The 22,404-nt window shown below is 42.8% G+C and overlaps 1 protein-coding gene across 3 annotated transcripts in view; it reads right to left on the reverse strand.

Moving 5' to 3' along the window:
• Window positions 1-22,404, reverse strand: part of LOC118118169 (low-density lipoprotein receptor-related protein 8) — a 91,337-nt gene extending 68,933 nt beyond the window's left edge. For 2 of the 3 annotated variants that reach the window (XM_035171117.2, XM_035171115.2), the window contains exons 1-2: window positions 22,190-22,403; window positions 21,418-21,534 (exon numbers count right to left, since the gene is read on the reverse strand). In XM_035171117.2, the coding sequence (XP_035027008.1) occupies window positions 21,418-21,534; window positions 22,190-22,256 (184 nt within the window). In that variant the 5' untranslated portion in view covers window positions 22,257-22,403. Of the gene's footprint in view, window positions 1-21,417; window positions 21,535-22,189 lie in introns of all 3 variants that reach the window. The other variant, XM_035171116.2, reaches the window with a different exon arrangement.

Below are 22,404 nucleotides of genomic sequence, written 5' to 3' on the forward strand. Positions count from 1 at the left end.
ACTGTTCTTTGATGAAACACATTAATACTGTTTTTTAATATCACATTTGTTACCACGTTTATGAAAAATCTACATTCAAGTTTATGCACGACTCAAAACAATACCTAGTGTTTCATACCGTCTTGCAGGGCCGATGCGTACGTAGAGTCGACCTTAAAAGACGTCTCTACGTCATGACATTTATTGGAAAAGCCACCAGCGACTGCTTGTTAGTGTTAATCTGGAAAGCCGTGCTCATTTCAAATCAGGCCTGTAACTAAACCCGTAAACCACCACCATCGTCTAACATTCAAATATGTCCCCCATCCTCTCCAGACCCTCGGCTGTCTCCCGCACACACATTTGAACTGCTGGCTGAGAGAGCCGCCTGCGCCAACAGCTTGAACGTCTCGGGACCACCGTGCTCTTCAGACATGGCTTAGCCCCAGCTGTCTGGGCACCAGCCTGGTCTTGGCCGTCAGGAAACTCTGGAGGCGAGAAGCCTCGAACATTTTTGTCATAGAAGTGCGTGTGCTGCTGTAGGAGTCGTCGCTCATAGCTAGACAACCTAAATAACTTTGTATTAGCAAGGTAATGTATATGTGTGTGTCTGTGCTGCTGTGGGTCACCTGTCCCATAGTTTTAGTGATAAGGTCTCACTGGTCTAGAAACCAGAGAAACACACGGCTTCGGAGAAGGTCTTTCAGCTAAACTGCTGACACACTCACCATCACTATTCCCTCCAGATTTTCTCCTGCATGCTTCAGTGGAAATGACTCTGAAACCTTCCTCCTCTTGGACTGAATCACCACAGTCTGGGATTCAAACCAAGATCCTGGTGAACATTACTTTCTGCAGAGGCTGCATCCTTCTGCTTTGTGTTGTGTTATGTGTTATTGAGGATGGAGGTCTTGCATTGCTCAGCAAAGTCCCAGCGGTCCTCCCAGACTTTTACCTCTGAGACGTATTGATCCGAGAACCTGTTTTTAACCTTTAATGATTCAGGGAAGTTGGACTGCGCAAAAATAATCTTTTGTCAGCAATGATTTGCTTCACATTTAAATTGTTTAGTCCACCCTGTTAAACCTGCAACACTCCCGCCAAATTACAGTATTTTACAATCCCTGGAACAGCTAAAGTAGGTTCAGAGGTTTGCTTAAAGGCTGAAGCTCAAAGATATTCGGAAAAAGAAAGAGAAAGCATTGATTCTGAAAGTAGAGCTCAACCATCTGATATCTGAAGATTTTAACATGTTGACTGTTTATTTTTTTCTTCATATATTCCAGTATTAGTTTTGAAGTTATCAAAGACATCAGATGAAAGCCTACACTACAGAGATTGTTATGACATTGATAGCGGAGAACTTTTCAAAGTCTTGTACGAGATCTGAGGGGGAAAACATCAGCACTGTGAGTTTATTGTAAAATCCACAATAAGTAAACAGCTGAATGCAAAACTTCATGCGCCTACACCCAATCAGACGCTTACAACTGTACTTTTATACTTATGTGACCATACATGAATCATTATATCCAATTTTATCCAACCATAGGACATTGTTAAAAAAGACTAAAGCAACCCTTAACATTCTTTTACAGCAATTTCAGAATAAAGTATGACTCAGAATTTAGAGTCAGTGCTGCTGAGCGAAACAGATGAATAGAAATTAATGAGGAGAATCCCAAAGTGATTTCCCCTCCACTTGGACAATCTCGTCCCAGTTTCAATCTAGCGGCACACAGGAGACACTCCTTTTATTGATCATTATTCAGATGACAAAAGTAGTTATGACTCCAGGACCAAAAGCCATCACTCACTCCTGAGGCCTGAGTGACAACAGTCCAAAAACACTGAAACAGTGACGGAGCGATTTCCCCTTTTAAATGTCAACCACTTTATAACCTTTATAACTAGACGGGCAGTACGTACGTCTGCGGAGGCTGATTGGCCACTTTATCCCCATATTGCATGTATTGAAATCAGATACATGTATTAAGTTATGTTAAACAAATTGCTCACATTGAACGGAGGTTAAAGAGATATTTGTTCCCGTACTGTAACTAAATAAAGATCACACTCCAAACCATTTGAATCACAAAATCTGCATCCACACCAAATAGACATATACACCATCATTAGGATCTCTACATTATTTCTTGAGAAATTCACTTAAAGATCCCCAAAAATTTACAAAAATCCTGGATTTTAGAAATTTTAACAAAATCGGTGAAGTCGAAACCTTAGTTTCCAAGTTGTTCATATCTCACTCCTCCCAAGTGTAACTAGGTCAGTGAACGATTCATGGAATAAGCCACTAATGGAGTCTGTCCCTTGTGATAACAGCTGCTAAATTATCCGTCCTTCTCCTGTCACATATATAGCAAGAGGAAGAACCTTGGCATTGCCACCACCATGGCTGTGGTGATTCTCAGCCATCCAGATCATGGTATCTTCAGGAGTTGTACAGGTGCAGCTGGATTCTTGTGTTTCTTGACGTTTCACCTCTAATCCTATAGGCCCCATTCAGACATGGTATCAACATGTGTTGAGCTATTCAAATTAATTAATTGTTGTGTATTTCTAGATTTATTCATTTGTGTTCTTTTTCAGTTCAAAAGTCAAACTGTATCATAAAATAAGTTCTATGTCATTCGTTCTTTGTGTGTTTTTGTTTTTCAAAGGGTTTAACCTGAGCCAGGTCATACAACAATGACAGCAATCATCACACCCATACAGGGTTATTGGCATACCGCTGTTATAATACGTTATACAAGTTGTTGTTTTATTTATGCACCGGTATCAGGTCTGTACTCGGTATTGGCCAATACCAAAGGTCCACGGAGTGAAGGCTAAAGTCAGGTTAGGTTAAGGAGAAAAACAAAAATAATGGCATAGTACTGGGAAGACAAAAGTAATCAAGACTATGATCTTGCTAATGAAGACATATACCACTTAGGTTGAAAGAGAATAACTTAGATAAATCATAAATAAGTTAAAATGAAGCCTATTAGCCATAACAAGAGCTATTTGTCATGGATATTTCGGTCTCTGAGATTTCTCTGCATTCAGACTATATCAATTAATCTATGAAAGTGCTTGCAGGCAGCCCTAAGTACGTAATTACATCCCGGTATCTGAATACAAGACAGAAATAAGATAGTTGTTAAAGCCCTCAGAAAGGTTTATGACTAGTCTCATTACTTTTCAGTAGTCCATTATTCATTTTTAGCCTATAATCTGTCCGGATTTAAGAATAAATGCTAAAAGTGCCTTGCCAATCTAAGTCACAGGCAGCCAAATGCATTAAAGCCTTCAGCGCAGCTCCTCCTGTATATGGAAATGTGTGCCATACTGGATTACAGTGTCTGTCTACTCACCAAGGGCCTACAATGGGAATTGGGGGATTAGCCTTTTACCCTGCAAGGAGAAAGGGCCACATCTCTCTCTCTCTCTTTACCCCATCTCTCCTTCTTTCCCTCTTTTCCTTGCAGTTCCAATAACACGAAACACAATGCTATGCAGTGGACCAAATTTACAGAGAGACCCCCACTGGCCTGAAGACTAAGGCACTGCAAATTGCTGTGACAAGGCCTTGAGAGCAGGGTTTTACATATCCCTCTGCAGACGCAAATTAGCATAAGTGTAACACTGCCCGAGGTTAAATTTCTTGTTCTAGAAAATCTGCCCCTAGCAACGACAGTGTAATTAAGATACCCTCAGATTTCTGCAGCAGCTGCTGTTTGCATTTGAACATCGAACGCAGCGCTCTCACGCGCACACTCTCTCACCCCGCACAAGTAGACCCCCTTTCTATGTGCTTCGAGCTTTAAACTTTATTTTCTTTCCTTTGTTTTTCTTCTTCTCACCCACACCTCACCCTTTCTTCTTCTCCTTCCCACTGGAGTCAGACAGGGGGAACACAGTGGCAGACAGGCATTGATGGACTCTGTGAGGGCTGAAATCCTTTAGTGTGGCTCCACCAAATGCCCACTGTGAAAAGGAGTCAATCAAAGAGTCCAGCAGCCGCCCACCATAAAAACAGACTAAAAGCTTCCCTCTCAGCACCGGAGCAGCTGAATTTATGCACAGTAGCACAATGCAGCCACTGTGCAGAGTGGGCCCATGACACAAGCTGTTTATTGCCATGTATTAATGTTGTATATCAATGGATTGACTACACCTTGATGCCCCGAGGGTGGGAAGGAGTTGTAAATACTGTATGTCATATGTATGTAAATTATTAACAATCAACCCCCACACTTCACTGACTTCACTGTCACAACACGCAGAGCTCCCCGTCCCTGATTTGTGTTTTTCCTCTTTTTTGAGGCGCACAACTATGTCTCTACATCTGCTGCACATACAGTCGTATCAGTATGCGCTGCATCTCCAGGAGAGTGTCTCTGGGAGAAAAAAAACTGAAGGTGACACAGAAACTATGCTCTTAACTGCAGTTTTTTTCATGCATGTAGCACTCAGTGGCTCCATTAAGAGCACGGCACATTTGGTTGGCTCACTTGAACGGAAGGGACAGAGAGTGAAGGGGTAAGCAAGCTATTTTCATAATGTCTAACTTACTAAGGAATACAAAATCCACATTCGTCTACATCAACACACAACACATCAGTGATTCAACGCAATGCTGGGTACACTGATTATTGTCTGTAGACAGGTAAGATAATAGACTAGATATAAAGATGGACGACACCTCTCCTCTTCCTCCCACTACACAGGAATGAAGCCCAAACATCCCAGATACAAACACTGCCACCTTGCACATTTGAAGCCAGAGTCGCCGCGGTAACGATCGGGGTATGGAGCCGTGGTAGCAAGGTCATGCCAATACATGCATACGACCAGTGATTCTCAGCTGTCAATCATGACATGTTTCACCTCGTTTTTTATAGAATCAAACAACTAAATAAAACCAAACATATCTGAATAATGAGCACCTGGACATACACGTGTGTGATAAGAACTACCTAAAATGTCCTTTGACTCTTTAGTTTGGGCCATGTCCAATCGACTTACATGGAGGAGGCAGGATTTATGACCTGTTCCTACCAGGCACGAGGTTGCGATCAAGACGCTTTGGCTGAGATCAGTCATGTCGTCCATCTCCATATAGAGATCCTATATTTGAGTTGGCTTTGGCAGCGTAACATTGCTAATAGGTTAAGATTTTGGAGACTCATTTGGAATCGCATCGTTCGTCTACACCTCAAATACATGAGGTTACTTTAGTGCTGATACAGGAAAGTTCAATTTGATCAGAAAAGTTTCTGCTTTCACAAAACTATTTCTACCAGCCTTTGGCATAAAACGAATATAAGCTTTCACTTAATGTCAAGATCATGACCTTTTTTTTTTTACAAAAGCACTGTGTGAAATGAGCTGCAAGCTTTCAAATGCAATAGCAGCTTCCTGTTGCGTGAGGCAATTTAATGAAGGCTTTTCTGGGGCAATTCTACTGCCATTTCTAACCTGCAATAATAATAATATACAGTATGCGCCATTGAGATTCAAAGTAGGCCGTAGTGCTGCATGCCAAAGTGAGGTTTCTGCTGGGTGGATACAAAGAAGTGACGCATCTTTGGGGATCACTACAAATTGAAAGATGCAGCGGTTAATGATTTTAGAGGCGCGTCGGAGGAGTCGATATCGGAGGATGTGGAACAGGTGGATGCAACAACACCTGCATGTATAATAATCCTGCAGCAAATAATATCTTTGTTCAGCTCTGGATTGAGATTTTTTTTTCAATTTTACTGTGTGTCATTACTGCAGGGCTGTAGCGATGTAGTATGCACAATTCATTTAGGTCCTGCTGATGGGTTGAGGCAGAACAAACTTATGTTTTGCTAGTGCACTGAAGCATATTTAAACAAAGCAACCCTTGCAAGCTGGTTCAGAGAGTCAACTCGAGCTGCACTGCTCTAATCATGTGACATGCATCACTCTCCACAATCCTCCATCATACACACCCTCCCTATTTGGCGGTCTGTTTAAGCTGCAATGATTTTCCCATCTCTCCCTTCACCTGTCAATGCCTCTGCTGCAACTGCATCAGTATTGCTGCCAGCAGTGGCGGATCTAGGCTTTTTCTAAACCAAGGACAATATGGGGGGCCACAATTTAAACAGAAGGGCCAGTTATATGTTCAACATCCATGCACAATTCCTGATTCAGCAAGGTGCACATTTACATTCTTTCTTTGTCTACTGTTTGCTCTATAGCTCTATTTTGAATGATTTTCCTTCCACAACATGGACAATCAATAACGCGTTGCCGACCCTGTTCTTTGCTTAAAGCTGATGTGCAGTTAAATTCTGCATTTTACAAGACAAGCTATTATTTGAGCAATTCCTGTTCACACTGGCACGTGCGTGCCCACTGTACGCGAGTGGTCACGTGAAATGCATTTTCAGGCCTGTTAGCATGGACGTGAAATTGATACAGAGTTTTTAAACTTAAACGTAGTAGTAGTATGGCTGTAGCCTGAACTGCCATTTAAATACATGAACTCTGTTGTTTCAAATGGAAATACAGGAAGCCTCTGTTTTCCTAGCTAAATGGAGAAAATGTACTTCAAACAGTATTGTAAGTAGAGCAGGCGTGCTGTACGTGTGCCAGGTGTTCCCAGCAGTGCCGCTGAGCAGATGTTCTGCAGTAAGCTGAAGCCTCCTGTAAAGCTGCTCTGTTCGTCTTCATTCAAAACAAACGGCTGCCAGTGCCGTTATCTCTCTTGACGCTAGCTCTCTCGTCTGCGCGGCGTAACACATGGCGCCGTGCAGACTGTGCCGCTGAAAACAATATCCTCAACTTTGACCTTCGTGAAGGAGACACAACAGGTGATTCCTGATGGGCTGCCCATCTTATCCGATACACTTCTATCTGATCTGCATCACAACAATAACAAACTCCCAAATCAATGACCCTGCAGCACTCTTCATCCCCGCCTCCATCCCCCCAGTTCTATAGCAACACTCTCCTTGGCTCGCCTCAACACTTCCCTCTTTTTTCTTCTCTCCTGTCATTTTCACCTCTCTCTCTCTCTCTCTCTCTCTCTCTCTCTCCTCTCTCTCTCTCTCTCTCTCTCTCTCTCTCTCTCTCTCTCTCTCTCTCTCTCTCTCTCTCTCTCTCTCTCTCTCTCTCTCTCTCTCTCTCTCTCTCTCTCTCTCGTTCATCCCTCTCTGGTGATCCGTGTCACATGAGATTACAAGATTTCCCGTGCACAACCGGTGCGCACACACAAGACAGAACAGTGTTGTTGTGTGTTTGTGTACAACAAGTCATTCCATTAGTCTGCAGCCAACAGAATGTGTGTGTGTCAGTGTGTGTCTGTGCTTGTGCATGTTTGTGCGTGCATGCGAGTGGCCCGTGGCTATGCATTTAAAACATATCCATCTCTGGTAAGGGCTTAGCTCTTGAGCTTTGATCACAATCTGGTTTCCCAAAAGATCACGAGGTCAGGAACAGTTTCCCTCTCCTCTGCTTTCTCTAACCAACACTTTCAAGAAAAGTTCTGCCGAAGTGCCGAGGTACGACTCTGCTGCCTCCTACACACACACACACACACACATTCAGGGTGACTCCTAAATGCGCATTAAATTCTTATGCAGTCTATAATTTAAATATTAGCTCAAGTTAAAACAGGCGTGGCTGAAATGAGACTCTCTCCTTGAAGGGGTGAGGAGGCTCTATATTACTTTGTGTGAGGAGGAAAATTAAGAAAAGGTTCTTTGATTTGAAATCCAGAGGCATTTTTAAAAGATTTGGAAATCTGGATTTTTGGAACATTCGTATTCTAAATCATGACAAAACTAAGCGTTTTGCAATAATGACAGTAGCATTTTTATTCCCTTTGGTTCATGCATCACATTCCCTGTGAACATTTCAAAGAAAGTTTTTAAAAATTCTAAATGCCGAGTGCTTTTTTAAAACCAGAAAGTTTGATGCAGTGGCAAAAAGCGGCTCCGCAGAAAAGCTCTGTACTCTGCACGGAGCAAATACATTTTCTCAGAGTCTGTTATGTTACATTCCTATCAAGTCAAGAAGGCTCACATTTTTCTATGTACTGATCAGCACGGAGTAGAGTGTGAGGCATCGCGAGTCTGTTGATCAGCGCATGTAAAACCAGTCTTCCACTAATCAGAAGGCTGGTTATCATTTATTAGTTCCTGTCTGGCTGCGAGGCGTCTGCCACACTACAAACTCTACTACTGCTGAGTGAATGAGTCTCAGCCCGATCCTTGTTTGCTGTTTCGCTGTTCAGGTAACGCAGTGTCTGACAATATTAAATCCCTATTTATCTTGGGTTTAGCTCATAAATTCTGCATTTGTGCTGAAAACCTCATTTATCACTCATTCAGAGGAAAGAGGAACCACTTCCACTTTACTACTACAATGAATAAAAGCATTAAGAGCTTCATTCAGCTCATGCTACATAATCAGCAGCTGAGAAGAAGAGGAGACACTGAATGACTGCCGTCTGCACAATCACATAGAAATGGGAATGTAATGTAATTTAATTGGGGTTTTCATGAAAATTATACAGAGTCACACAAGTCGAACATAATTATTCTGTTCATTCAACTCGTTTTCATTGAGCTGTCAGAACTGTTAACCAAAACAACTTCATTTTATATATTGTGTCAAAATGATTAGTTGGTAAAAACTTGTGGTTCCATCTGCTAAATTGTGCAGGATTTGCCTTTTTTGCAGTTTTTTTAATCACTAATAACATTTCCTTCCACTTGCTTTTATAAGCATTATAAATATGTTGAAACAATTCAAAGGGGAAAACAATTTAAATAAAAGCTTTTTATATGCCAAAGCACAGAAATTAGTTTAAAATTGTTTATTTCGTTGCCTCTGTAATATCATCATGGTTTCACCAACTTCAGGCACAGTACTCGACATTAGATTGCATGTGACAATCCTCAACAGTCTAACATTATGTAGTAAAAAGCAAAGCGGTCCTTCCAGCCGCTTCAGCCTCTTTCTCTCGTCTTATTCCTTAATGCTGTCTCAAATTACTGCTATTGGTCCAAAAGGCTAAACTACATTCTGGTACACTCATTTTGGTTGTAACACTTGTTTGGGTTCACCAACACTAAGTTTATAGAGAAGAAATATAAATGATGATATAGAATGATGGAATATCTCAGCCCTAAAGGTACCTGCTCCTTATTGACCATTGTTTCTTTCTGTCACAAATGAAGTTGTGACATCTTTTTCTTTACACTTCCCCAGCCCTTTGGGTGAGAGACAATGGTCCCAGTTCACTAGTAACCGGGCACATTGGGTGTGATGGCTCCTTTGAGACAGGCGGGAAGGTGGGATGATTTCATGGCAGGGTTGGCCTGCATGCAAAGCTTTAACAATAGGATGGTGGTGATGTAATGAGTCACTGTGTAGCAGAGGCGACTGTTGATGCTTCTCTGAGCGGAGCTGACGCTCATAATTCATCCAGCTTCACTGAATCATCAGTAAAAAAAGAAAGAGACTTGAGGGCTCCGGCTGTTGTGTCTCAGCTGTTAGCTCATCACTTCACTTCGCCGCCACGTGCACGAGCCGCTGACGCTCTCCGTTAAACTGGTTTGACTTCACAGTGGAATAATGTGCTCTGTAGGTCCACGATGAGCGAGTGTACTCATCCATGAACAGATAAATCAAAATAGAGTGAGAGTCAGAACCTCACCCCCCGGTCCCAAGCTGTCGGCAAAGAGTCCCGAGCGCGGCTATTGAGTCACATGGAGTGGCATTTTTCACAAAACATGACTCAGAACTTGCGAATTAGGCACCACAGTTCTTGCGATGTCTGCCAACAAGCCCCCTCGTGGGTCTGTTTTTTTTTTCTGACAGTGATTGTGGATGAAAGGCGATGTCTGCCTGGATGACTGCGGCCCTGAGGTCTGGGTTCACAGAGCAGGCAGCCGCTCTCACACATCCAGCATGTGTCTTATTGATTCTCAATGTAACCTGGGTTCACTTCACTGCTACTACTGAATCACTGCCACGGAAAATCTGGAGCCATGTGGAGCTGCATCACTGTATCACTAACGTTTGCCGGTTTCAATACTGTGGCTCAGCTTTCAACTCCACAATTAAGAGAAAAAAACGATCTCCATCCAGACGAGCTTTGTATCAGACGTAATCGCCATCCATTAACACAGCAGAAAGCACGAAACACATGATCACACACTTACACTGGACGTGTGTGTGCTTGTCTCTTCTGCAGTTGGTTGCTTGGTTACAGAAAATACAACACACGAGGAACAGCGACGGTGAAAAGTAAGAGCAGGAATTTCTTTTCTTGAAGTGATGATGAGGTGGAACTCTTTCTAACAGGGAGTGCTGCAGCGGGGGGCCACACTGCATGCGTGAGCGGCTCGTGTGCGTGGTGGAACGTCTTGCTTTTCATTCCATGTTATCAGGTTAAAGCAGCCACACTGCGAGTGTGAGCCGCGCTGCTCCTCTAGAGAGTCGGGGTCTCGCCTATTTCCTCCGCATGCGGTTCACAGCAAAACAGACGGTGAAAATGAGCTTTCACCACAGTTTCAATGTTTATATCTGTGGAATATGTCGCAAACGTGCATACTGGCCACACTTCCTGGAACAGTTTCAAAGTAAAACCACTCGGGCGCGTCTGTTGAGTGAATCCATTCATTTGTTTTAACAAGGTTTATATTGTGAAATATTTGCAGAACTGGCAATTATTTGGAGTACACAGGCTACTTTAATTCAAGCAAACACAGTAGATATAGCAGAAACCTCACGAAGCAGCTGTGCAGCAAACACACGCGCCCTGTGTGGACAACAGATGTGCACGAGACGCAGCCGATCAACGACGCAGCCGCCACGTGCTGCACATGCACCCAGTGAGGCCACCGCGTTTGAGCGCTTTGTATTCACCGCTGGTAGACGAGTCGTGACAGATAGTAATCAGGAAGCGAATATGGGGCGACCGCGTCATCGTTTACAAACGTCGGAAACACCACAGTAGTGTGGACGACAGTAGTAACCATAGCAACAGTGATGCGTTTTAAAACTAAACTAAACCTGTGGCCTAAAAGACCAACAAAGTTTCACCAAAAGCATACACAGACTGCACTAGTTCTTAAAAGTTTACTGTTGTTCTTATTCAAATGGGAATGAATGAATCGCTTGATGTCGGCAACCTTTATATTCACCTTAACATGTATCAGTTTTTAAAGCAGCCTGTGGGGCTATTGAGGGGAAACCGTTTGTCACAGCAATGTAAATATGGATGATATACTTTTCACCACGAGGCATGTGACACAACATCTAGCATCTGACACATTACTGATCTATAGTCACATTGACTAAACTTGCACTGATAGCGATTCCCTGACAGCGTTTAAACAACATTTTTTTTATTCACAAAAAAGTCTGAATTGACTTTAGCGCAATAAAAATTCCAGTCTGTTCAAACTACAGTTGATATTGTTTTAATACCACGTCGGTTGTTGTAATGATTCAACTGAACTGAAACAGCATTTATCATGAGGCAAAGCCCACAGCTGCGAGTGTCCCCACAGAAATATCTGCTTTTTAGATTTTAAAAGAAATAAAGATTTTTTGGTGGGGTGAAGTTAAATATGATGCAAACAAGTGGTTTCTCAGAGGTGCTGGACACTAAAAGGTTATGTGGAATGGGGGATAAATACAAGGGCGATGAGGGCAAGAGGCTGAGGCTGAGTGATGTTTTATACCCACACATTAATCCCTCTCTCGCTCTCTCATCCTCTCTCTCTCTCTCTCTCTCTCACTCATCCTCTCTCTCTCTCTCTCTCTCTCTCTCAGCAGCTCTGCGTATAGCGACACACACACTAATCTGAGATAATAGCTCAATTGGAACCGCAGACTTCTTAATGATCACTTTGGGGAAGGTGGCTTTGAGACATGCAACCACAGGGTAGATAGGGCCAGCCAAAGAGGAAACACACACACACACACACACACACACACACACGCACGCACGCACGCACGCACAGCTGTATCAGAGCAATGGCCTTCAACTTTTTTCTGGCACTTGAAGACAGAAAATGCAAATAGCAAAGCATCCTGGGAGAAAATGTCTGGTCTGATTTAAAACCTGATTTATACTTAATTACCTTATTTTCAAAGAAACACACTGTTTATCACATTAACTGCTTAATAACTAAAGGTAAAATATCTGCATTTTATCATTTTTTACACTCGTGCTATTTTAACATTAAATGAGCATCTTGCTTGAATTAACATTCAATTATGTGAAAACATCAGGGCTACATAATGATTAGTATTATTGATTACTCTGCTGCTTTTCTGCTACATTACTATTCTCAAGGGATGTGCATTTTCACTTCCAACTTGATTTTTAAGTAAATACTTCGGGACAGATATCAGTCCAACACTGACTCAATACTCAATTGAGTCAATTCACAAATAACATTCAGCTTTTGCCATAAAACATTCGCTCTATGCAGGCTATTACAAATCGTTACATTAATTAAGGCTCTGCTGTGATTATGTGAGCGGCAACTGAGTGAGTTAAAATATATATACTAAATTCACTCAGACCTGACACAAAGTGCATCATCGTGTTGAAGAGATACAAAATGTAATCCTTTCCACACTGTGTGTCAAAACAACAACAAAAAAGATTGCACAGAGAATTTGACAGAAACACAAACAACCTCTTTAATTCAATCTACAAATCAAAATTATTTCTTTCCCCATTTTCTATAATTTGGACTTTATTCATTTTCTTCCTGCTCTGTTTTTTTTTCCACATAATCAACAACCGCTCACTGCTCGGCTGTCAAACACATCAACGCAGACAGGGGGGGGAAAACATGCAGCCACCAAGTACGTTTTCAGCACTGATAAGTGAAAAGCACGTTGGACTCTTTACCTAAAGCCTCTCTGACAATCAGCAGAATATGTCACTGTGTGATTCTCCTACATTTAGGCCTTGTCCCATTTCACCACTTGGCCCAACCCCTTTGTTTTGTGTGTGGCAGTGAAGGGGGATATAGTGTTGTGCCATTTCTCTATGCGACGTAGGGGTAGACAGAAATTCCTGAATGCTTTACGAACAAACGCAGGAAGTCAACATGGCGACCGCTGCAGGTGAAATGCTCATAAAAAGATTAAATCTTGCAAAGTAACCATGAAATTGTTGTTTTAATCCAGCAAAATCATTTAATTTAATCCAGCAGCAAATGAAAATGCAATTAAATAGATGTGACAAGCATTTTAGGAAAATCACTATTCACGCCGTCAAAACATGTCAACAGTCTGAGTGAGAGGAGCGGGTAATGTCATTACTCCCATGTCCCGTATATTCACAGCTCATGTTAGAATGTTTTCAGTGCAGGGCAGAAGTTTCGATGGACAGGACTGACGTTACATTATAATAATTAATGCAAACATGCTGACTGACTGTTTATTGTTCAATAACGTTAGTTGATATTGTTTGTCACTGCAACACTTCATATCTAGGGCCAAGGGAGAGGAACTGGAACAGGGCGTTACACATAGATCTTATCTGGTGGCCAAACTGCTTCTGCATCTTAATTCAAGGGACATTACTTATATAAAACTAGAGTAGCACTCAGAAGAGCACAAACCTCCGCCAAGGACCAACAGTCCCCTTAAATAAAAGCAAGCCTTGTAACTGGGGCCCCTTTATGTTTCTCAGCACTACATTGGTGGTAGTTACTATAGCTCCGCAACACTTATAAAACCACATTTAAATCCACTAGACCCAGTTTTTCATTTGGATCTGTACAAAATTGCACACACTCATCTATACTAACCCCCTGAATATGACAATAAAATATCTCTCGATGTTACAGAAAAGAAGAGCCCGGATCTGCACCTGCATCTATTGCACTTCTGTCCGTCCCGGCGTTAAGGACAGAGGATATTGCACCTTGTTAACCTCTATCAGACAAATTGTGATTTGGGAGCATGGGCTATAGAAATAAAATGCTATTGATTGATTTACCCATAGCACACCTAAACCAAGTTTCATGATTATCTGCCCAGTAGTTTTTGTGTAACTTTGCCAACTATCAATCACCAACGAAAAAACATAACCTTCTTGGTGGAGGTAGAAAATACTGCTGCTGGGTTAAGTTCCTGCCGAGCTCAGAGAACAACAACAACCTGCCAGAGCAAGAAAAACAAGGCCAACAGTTCTCAAAATGTGGAGCTAACTGAAAATGTTTGTGCTCCTGCTGCCCATCAACAGAGAGAGTCGCAATACTGCTGAGGAGAGGAGAGGAGAGGAGAGGAGAGGAAAGGAGGGGGTAAATCTAAGAGCAAACCCTCTTCTCTTTCTGAAGAAGAAGAACAACAAAGTGGTTGGAAATTAAATGCAGGGGATGATTGACAGATCAGCACAAAAACACAAACATCACCAAAAAAAAAAGCGAAACTTGCTCTCAAGTTACCACGCAATACCTGAATCATTTCAAGGCACAGAATGGTAGACACTCCTGCCAGGAACCCAGCATGAAGTCCAGCACAAAAACAACAACATGGTGAGAAGCCAAAAGTGCTGGACAATTATATAATCTATTTTCATACACTGTAAAAAAAAAGTAGAGAACACCTAAAAAAACATTCATAACGTATTCCTAAAACCACAACATAGAAAAGACTATTGTCTAACTACCTTAACCTGAATAAGGTCATACTGAGAATATGTAGTTATTAAATTAAGACCTGTGGAGTATTTTGACCTTAGTCACATTGTGCAGTATTCATTTTAATCACATTATGTCCTAATGGATTTATTTTGTGCCATACGACAGTTACTAACTGCTTGACACGTGCCCTGGATGTAAAAAAGATTCAGAATAACGAGGAGTTTTAGCTTTTATCCAAAAATGGTATATGGTGGCACTGCACATTAACCATTTAAGGTTGGGGTTTTAAAACTGGTGCAATAACGTTGAACGTATGCCGAGTGGACATAAACAGGCTATGCCCTGTAACATGTATACGGGAATATGAATGGATAATTATTTTAGCAGCTCATGTAAACACCCGCCATAATCCGAGTAATGTCTTATTCTAAGAAAGGTCAATAGTCAGAATATCGGTGCACCTGTAAACGTAGTCAGTGAAGGTGTCAGGTGTAACAGTTGTAAGCTGAGCTTTAAAAGCTTCAAAGTTCAGTATTAGACAAAGCATTAGGACATGGGTGCAAGCTTTACATTGTTCATGGTGTGACGGCAGGCAGAGGAAGCTGCATCCACTGAAAGGCCTTAGAATAAAGACATAAACAATGACTCCAGGAGCTGTGGGAGAGAGCGCTCGCAGTTTTAAAAGTGAGTTTTCATCCGAAGGAGGATTTATTATGTAAAAAAAAAAAAAGAGCACAAAGCGGGGAGGCAGGCAATTTGCTGATTCTGCATCACGGAGGAAAACAAAGGAACACGTTCAGCTCTTCTTCAGGTGCAGATGTTAAAATTCATGAACGCGGACGTAGAAGAAACAGATCGTTATCACATCCAAGCATGAGAACAAAGTGGAGCGGACACGCGCTGGACTTTGAAGGTAGCGCAGATGCGATGGCGAGTGGCTGATACGCCCGCTATAATCAGGAAGAGGATTAAACGGCAGCTCCGTGTCAGAGTTGGCACAGATCTGACTTTGAGAATTCGAGGCAGAGTTCTTTTGTTGCTTCAGCTGCAGCCTCCAACTCCGGGACGCAGCGAGGGGCGCGGGCGGCTTTGCATCTCATCCTCACCTCAAAAACATGACGCAATCGGTGAACAAAGTTTCTATTGTGGTGCATGTGGACTCAACTTTGCTACATCTGTCCGAAAAGTAGGAGAGCAGAGTTCATTGGTGGGCATTCATCTGTCTTTATATACTGTATAAGGATATCAAAAGCGTCAATACCTCAATACCTTTTTGATACTACATGTTTAAAATGATACAATCCACCTGCTAATTCAACAAACAAATCTTTGGACACACAATACGTTATCTTAACAATATTAATAGAAATTATTAATGAATAAACAGTTGCCTAGCACTCTGTAGCAGTAAGTGGGGACGGGGCAGTGTGCTAACAGTAGAACACGTCTTCTTCTGCATCAATAAACTACAGCTGTGGTCGGCAACTGGCAGCCTGCGGCCAATGCTATCTGCCCCACTGGATAATATTGGTAATTTGATTATTTTTATTTCACCACAGTGGACTGACACAGACGTTCACGGGCATCACAGGTGCTGATTCACTTCCTCTTTAGCAATTTGCCAGCAAAGCAAAAGCACAACGTTTGTTTTGTTGCCATAATGCTTTCTAGTGAGTCGAATTACAGAGCTTTTATTTCTCACAAGTTGTGAACTTGGGTCTGAATAGTGTGCAGAATCCTTTACAGACCTCTGAAACTGCCGACATGCAATGCACGGAAAAATACCAGCAGTTTAGTAAACCATTCCAATTTATATATAAACCACACATGTGAACAGTAATCTGAGTTTCATTTTATGAAAAACATTGACTCTGATTTCTTAAACCAGGTAAGATGAACGCAAAGCTTTCTACCGTCACTCTGCACCATGGACCTTTTATAAAAAGCTATTTTTTCCAAGTCAAGGCTGCATTAGAGAAACAATACAGGAAAAAAAAAATCTACTGATGCTCAACATGTGGCTGTTACATCATTCCCCCAGAAGCAAACCTGTGAATGACTGGAGGCTGGAGAACAAGCAGGCAGCTTGGAATAAAGAAGAAAAGAATAATCTCATCTGCCTAGGACCTTTTTTTCTTTTTATCGAGGTATCGAAAGTTGTATAGAATGTACATATGCATTAATGCCAGCATTCACCAGGTCCATACTTGTGCCCTTGCTTGTACACGGAATTATGAATCTATGAATGTGTGGGTGCACGCAGCCAGTGATTGGTCAGCGGGGAATAAGAGTTTGGATGAGGGGGGATGGTGGGGTAGATGAAGAGATGGGAGCGCCGTCCGGGGGTGGGCTGGTGGGGGATGGTGGTTATAACGGAAAAACAGGGTGGAGGATGGAGGAGGATAATGGTGCATATAGGAGGGTATGATTCGGATTATGAGCAGCGACGACGTTTTTAAGGCTTTTACACGTGTTCCGTGAAGTTGCACCACCCGGGTTAAAAACAAGGGGACGCATAAATCAGGAGCTGCAGCACAGGTTCTCTGCTGTCAGCATATTTCACAACCACGCACGGTCCGTTGCACACGCTCAGTCACTGGCTGCTTGGTCCTGGCATTGTACTGTAAAATCATATATCGAGAATTTAAGAAGAAGTGACAGAAAGTGACGCCCTCCCTTCAGCCTTTCAGAAACTTAATTTAAATAAAAGAGACCACTTCACAGTCAACCAGGAGCCAACTGTGTAATTCCTGCTGTGTGTAGAAGCTCGACCATCAGCCCACGAGTCTGTGCAGCACAAGTTTCACTCCACTGCGCTACACTGTCTCTCAGCCCGTTCAGATGTAGAAATAGCAGACAGCACTTCAGGACTCAACCCCTGAGAATGACTTTAATAGCAACACATTAATTAAATATCGCCAGAGCTGCGCAATGTGCCCGAGAACCTCTTCTCCAAATCAAACATGGTTAAAGACGAACAACTAAAAACCTTTAAGGCTCATTTATGCTCTACACACGGAGGGAGCCGTCGGTCCGTTTCCAGTCCACCTCACACTGTAAGTCGAGTAAATCGTCCGAGATGGAAAGCAAGAACTCACGATTTGTGTGTTCACACTGTCCGGTTGGATAGTCTGACTGCTCACCCTGTACGTTGTGTCGGCTCCTCTGGACCGGCTCTGGACTGGTGTTTTTGTAACTTAAGTTTGTTTGCTAACAATGCTAAAAGGGAAAACACGCTGCCTTGATTATATCTCTATGTCAAAACGTCAACAAAATTTGGGAACATGGGCATTCAGGTGGCTTCAGAGATGTGGACAATCTGGTTTGGCTGTTTTGCCGAGAGAAATAAAACTACTTTTGAGGCTCCTATTTTCTAACTTGATCACTTCCTACACTCCAATTACTGTACTTTATACTATATACTTTTTCTTTCTTGCTGTGTAATTTCTACCAGCCATAAACTACTTTTCCTTCTATTGTGTTTTGGCATTACAAGCAGACGCACAACCTTATCCGCCGTCGCCAAATTTGTTGTTGTCAGAAACTATCGCCTCTGTGCTGCCCTCTAGTGGATGCATTGCTTACGACCATGTCAACGTAAATGACGCATTGGAGGTATGTGGGAAGTGACAGTTACATCATTTGAAACAGGCATTTGTTCTCGTCCATAAAGGCAGAATAAATGCACCTTCAGCCAATCAGCGGTCCAGCACTGTGAGGATGCACATGCAGAGACGGATCTGACTCTGCGTCACACACACACACACACACACACACACACACACACACACACACACACACACACACACACACACACACACACACACACACACACACACACACACACACACACACACACACACACACACACGCACACGCACACACAGCCTGATCCACCTGCCCACGCAGATACAGCGAGCCTCACAAGGAGAGGAGATGGCTGCAGAAAGTGAAGGCCACTCTCTAATAAAATGTACAGTATGTAACAGGGTATGTAATGGCGGACTGTCGCAATCATCAAATCGTGGGTTGACAGTGGTCTCAGCTTTCAGGAGAGAAGTGTTTTCACTCAAACACTAAAGATGTCAGGAGCTCGGACTGATAGAAAAGACACTGTGGGTAATAAAACCTCGTTCTCAATTTCCTCCTTCATTCATAAAAGGAATTCTGAGGAAAGGCTGGCAGAGCCATTTTCTCTCTACGAGTGTCTGTGTGTGTGTGTGTGTGTGTGTGTGTGTGTGTGTGTGTGTGTGTGTGTGTGTGTGTGTGTATGGCAGTGACACATGAATGTTTTAAGAGCAAAGATGCTCAAAATGACCTGCTTTTTTTTGGCGCGCCCCAGGATACGTCCTGCTGCTTTCAGAGAAACAATGGAAACATCTCCAGAGTAACAAGTATAAGAATCACAAAGTGCTTGTGTAGAGCAGGTTGTTGTGAGTTTGTGGGAGACAGAAGCAGCAGAAACAAACATAGACAGAGAGACGTATAAAGAGAAGGAGAGAGAGAGAGAGAGAGAGAGAGAGAGCGAGAGCGAGAGCGAGAGCGCACATATGTATACATGTTTCCTGGGAGGTGCAGGAATTCCTCCCGAGCCACAATTAACCCAGACACATGAGAACGTAGCTGCACGGAAAACATGCAGAGCTTGGCTTCGGAGTTGGCACAGCATCACTGGTTTCTTCCGAAAAATATAGGCCACTGGCACGCAGTCAGAGAAGAAAACTGAAATTCTATTATTTCTGCACAGACACATCCAAGACTGGGTTGAGCATCGCCTATGGCTGACAGTCATCACAACACTGAGCCCAGCATCATGATTCTCCCTCCCTATCCAATGTCAAAGTGATGTTCTTGAGCATAACCCGATACATTTGTTCAGAAGTCAATATCCAGTAGTCAGGTGATGAAAGATATTCAGCAAAAAGATGTGATGTCTGAGAGTGAATTTTGGAGTGAGTTTGTGCTTTGAAGATGGATAATTTTGATGAAAGTGAAGGATCTGCGATATATTTTCCTCTTCAGGGCATAAAAATAAGAAGAAAACTGAAAAATATTCATGTAACAGTGAAAGCGCTGCGTTATAGTGATCGGGGAGAAGTTCTCTCGGTAAACACGGCTCAGGAAAAGTTTGTCGGGCGTCTGTACTGTTCACTGAGCAGTTTAACTGTGATCAGCGCTCGATTCCACAGCGTAAAACAGGATCTGCTGTCGCACATGCGCCAGTTAAACAACAAGGAGCTAAAGGGGATAATCTAGAAAAACAAGCATCAGTTGTGAATATATTTTTGCCTAGATATGAAATACACATGTCTAATTGGAGAGGGTGATTATTTAATTTCAGATCATTTGTTTTTTCTACTGAGTTTACAAAGATTTCTATACTGTATGGCTAAGGGATGAAATCACCTACGCACATGGTCTGAGGCGCACGCACACACACACACACACACACACACACACACGCTAATCCCTACTCGGTACATGGTTTTATTTGTGCCTCTTTGGACACTATAAGCTTTTATGTCTCCCTGAATATAAGGTAATGTCATGCACAGTGAGCAAACAGGAGAAAACACATAGATAAAGAGCAGATATATTCAACCATGAAAATAATGTGAAATTATGAGAGGACAGAGAGCTGAGGGAGCCACTGTTGCATTTTCTGCCTCATATAACTGTTTTGAGAAAATACATTAAGATAAAGAAGCTTCAATAAAAACATGGCAGTCAGGAACAGACCATTAAGCGCACAATATGTAACTTCAGCCGCTAAGGGTCTCTCAATCCAAACAATAACAGAAAGCTTCATGGTCGTGAGGCAGCGAGGGAGTTGTTCTCCTCGCCACAATTGCAAATGAAAATCTACGTGACGCAACAAATTCCAGTTTTACTCGCAGCGCCCAGCAAGTTACAATGAATAATCGTGATCCATTACAGGTGAGCTACAAACATCCATCCGTCCATCTATCAAGTATACTGACTATCCTTTTGAGGGTCTCGGGGAGAGGCTGGAGCCAGCTGACATTGGGCGAGAGGCGGGGTTCACCCCGGATAGGTCGCATCTTGGGGTCGACATACAAACACAAACGACCATTCACACTCACATGGTCAGTTTAGAGTCTCCACCTAAGCTAACCCCAAATCTGTATGTGTCATTGGATTTTGGGCGGAGGCCGGATTACCTGGAGAAAAACTATGCAAAAATGAAGGGCACATGCAAACTCTGCACAGAAAGACCCCGGACAAAACCGGGATTCAAACCGCAAACCCTTCTCTAGTACAAACAGGGGAATGAATGAACAGCCTGCTGGCTAACTGGAGAGCAGTGTGTGCATCCTATGCCTCGAAACTTGCAGCAGAGACGGGCAAAGCCGCCGATAAAGCAGATACGAGGGCGACCAAAACGAAACGCCAATTTTTGGATAATTTAGGTACACAAGTCAACAAAATATATAACACAGATCAAGTCGCTTTTTGGACATTTCAATGAAGAACTGTTCTGTATTATATCTTTAAAGTCTAATATCTGGTAGGAGCAGGTCCAGGAGATGTCTTCATATGAGATTATGGATACATTTTTCAGATCATAAGAACACAATTCATTTTCTCAGCTAATAGTTCTGAGAGGGTATAGCATTGATCAAGCCATGAGGGGGGTTGTGGTCAAACAGATCATTCCTCCTTATTGAGATATTTGCATCCCAAGTCTTATTTTCCCCACACAGTTCACAGCCATTGTTTGCATGTATTCCTCCACTGAGGTCTCACTTACGACAGTTTTCTTCATCGCTGTTGTCTGAGCAGTCGTCATCGTCGTCGCACCTCCAGATGGTCGGTATACACCTTTTGTTGTTGCACTGGAACTGTCCATCCTCACACTCATCCGAGGCTGCAACAAGAAAACACACACACACACACACAGGGTCCAGATGGATGAGAGACAAACCCCCATGTTGTAGTAACGGCAACTAGTTCAACTGTCATTTGCAAATGAATGCCTAATTGATATTCAGCCTTCATTCAGGTCAATTGGCTGAGCCTCTTTCAGCGTCATGCTCTGTTTTGGTTGTTTGTTTTTTTCTTTCAGTTATTGATCCAGTTTTATTTCAGGATATAATGAGCAGCAGCAGCAGCAGCAGCAGCAGAGGAGGAGGAGGCCCAGAGTCTGTCAGCAGTCATGAGGACAAAGATTCAGCGTGCACGGGCCACTCCAGCTACTACAGCTCTCCCGATGCAGTATGGATGCTCAGGAACACATGACACACTCTCACAGGCTTTTTCTTCACCTCCCTCATCCCACGCAAGCATTTATTCAAACACAGAGACATGATGGATTTCATATTAACTAAGTCAGAATTTTAAGTGTTAATGATTAAGTTAAGTATATTTGCTTTTTTTTTTTCCTCTCTTTTGGCAGAAATCACACGCGCACTGAGTAGGAGCGCTCCCAGTGTCTCACCTCTACATCCCACCACAAACACACGCTCACACACACACACACGCACACACACCGGTATATTCTATTGGATTCCTGTCACACTGACCTGCCGTTAGCTGCAGCCTGAGGACGAACAGATGTAAAAGTAGCAGTGTCCTTATATCCGTCCACATGTCTGGAGCAGGTGATGGAGCTCAGGCTCATTCACATCCACTGAACAAAGCCCGAGAGCCGCTCTGCTTGACGCGCTGCTGCGACGCCAGTGCTGCTGCTGCTGCTGCTGCTGCCTGACTCTGTGTGTGTGTGTGTGTGTGTGTGTGT

This window comes from Hippoglossus stenolepis, chromosome 11 (assembly GCF_022539355.2).
Source record: "Hippoglossus stenolepis isolate QCI-W04-F060 chromosome 11, HSTE1.2, whole genome shotgun sequence".
Classification (NCBI taxonomy): Eukaryota; Metazoa; Chordata; class Actinopteri; order Pleuronectiformes; family Pleuronectidae; genus Hippoglossus; species Hippoglossus stenolepis.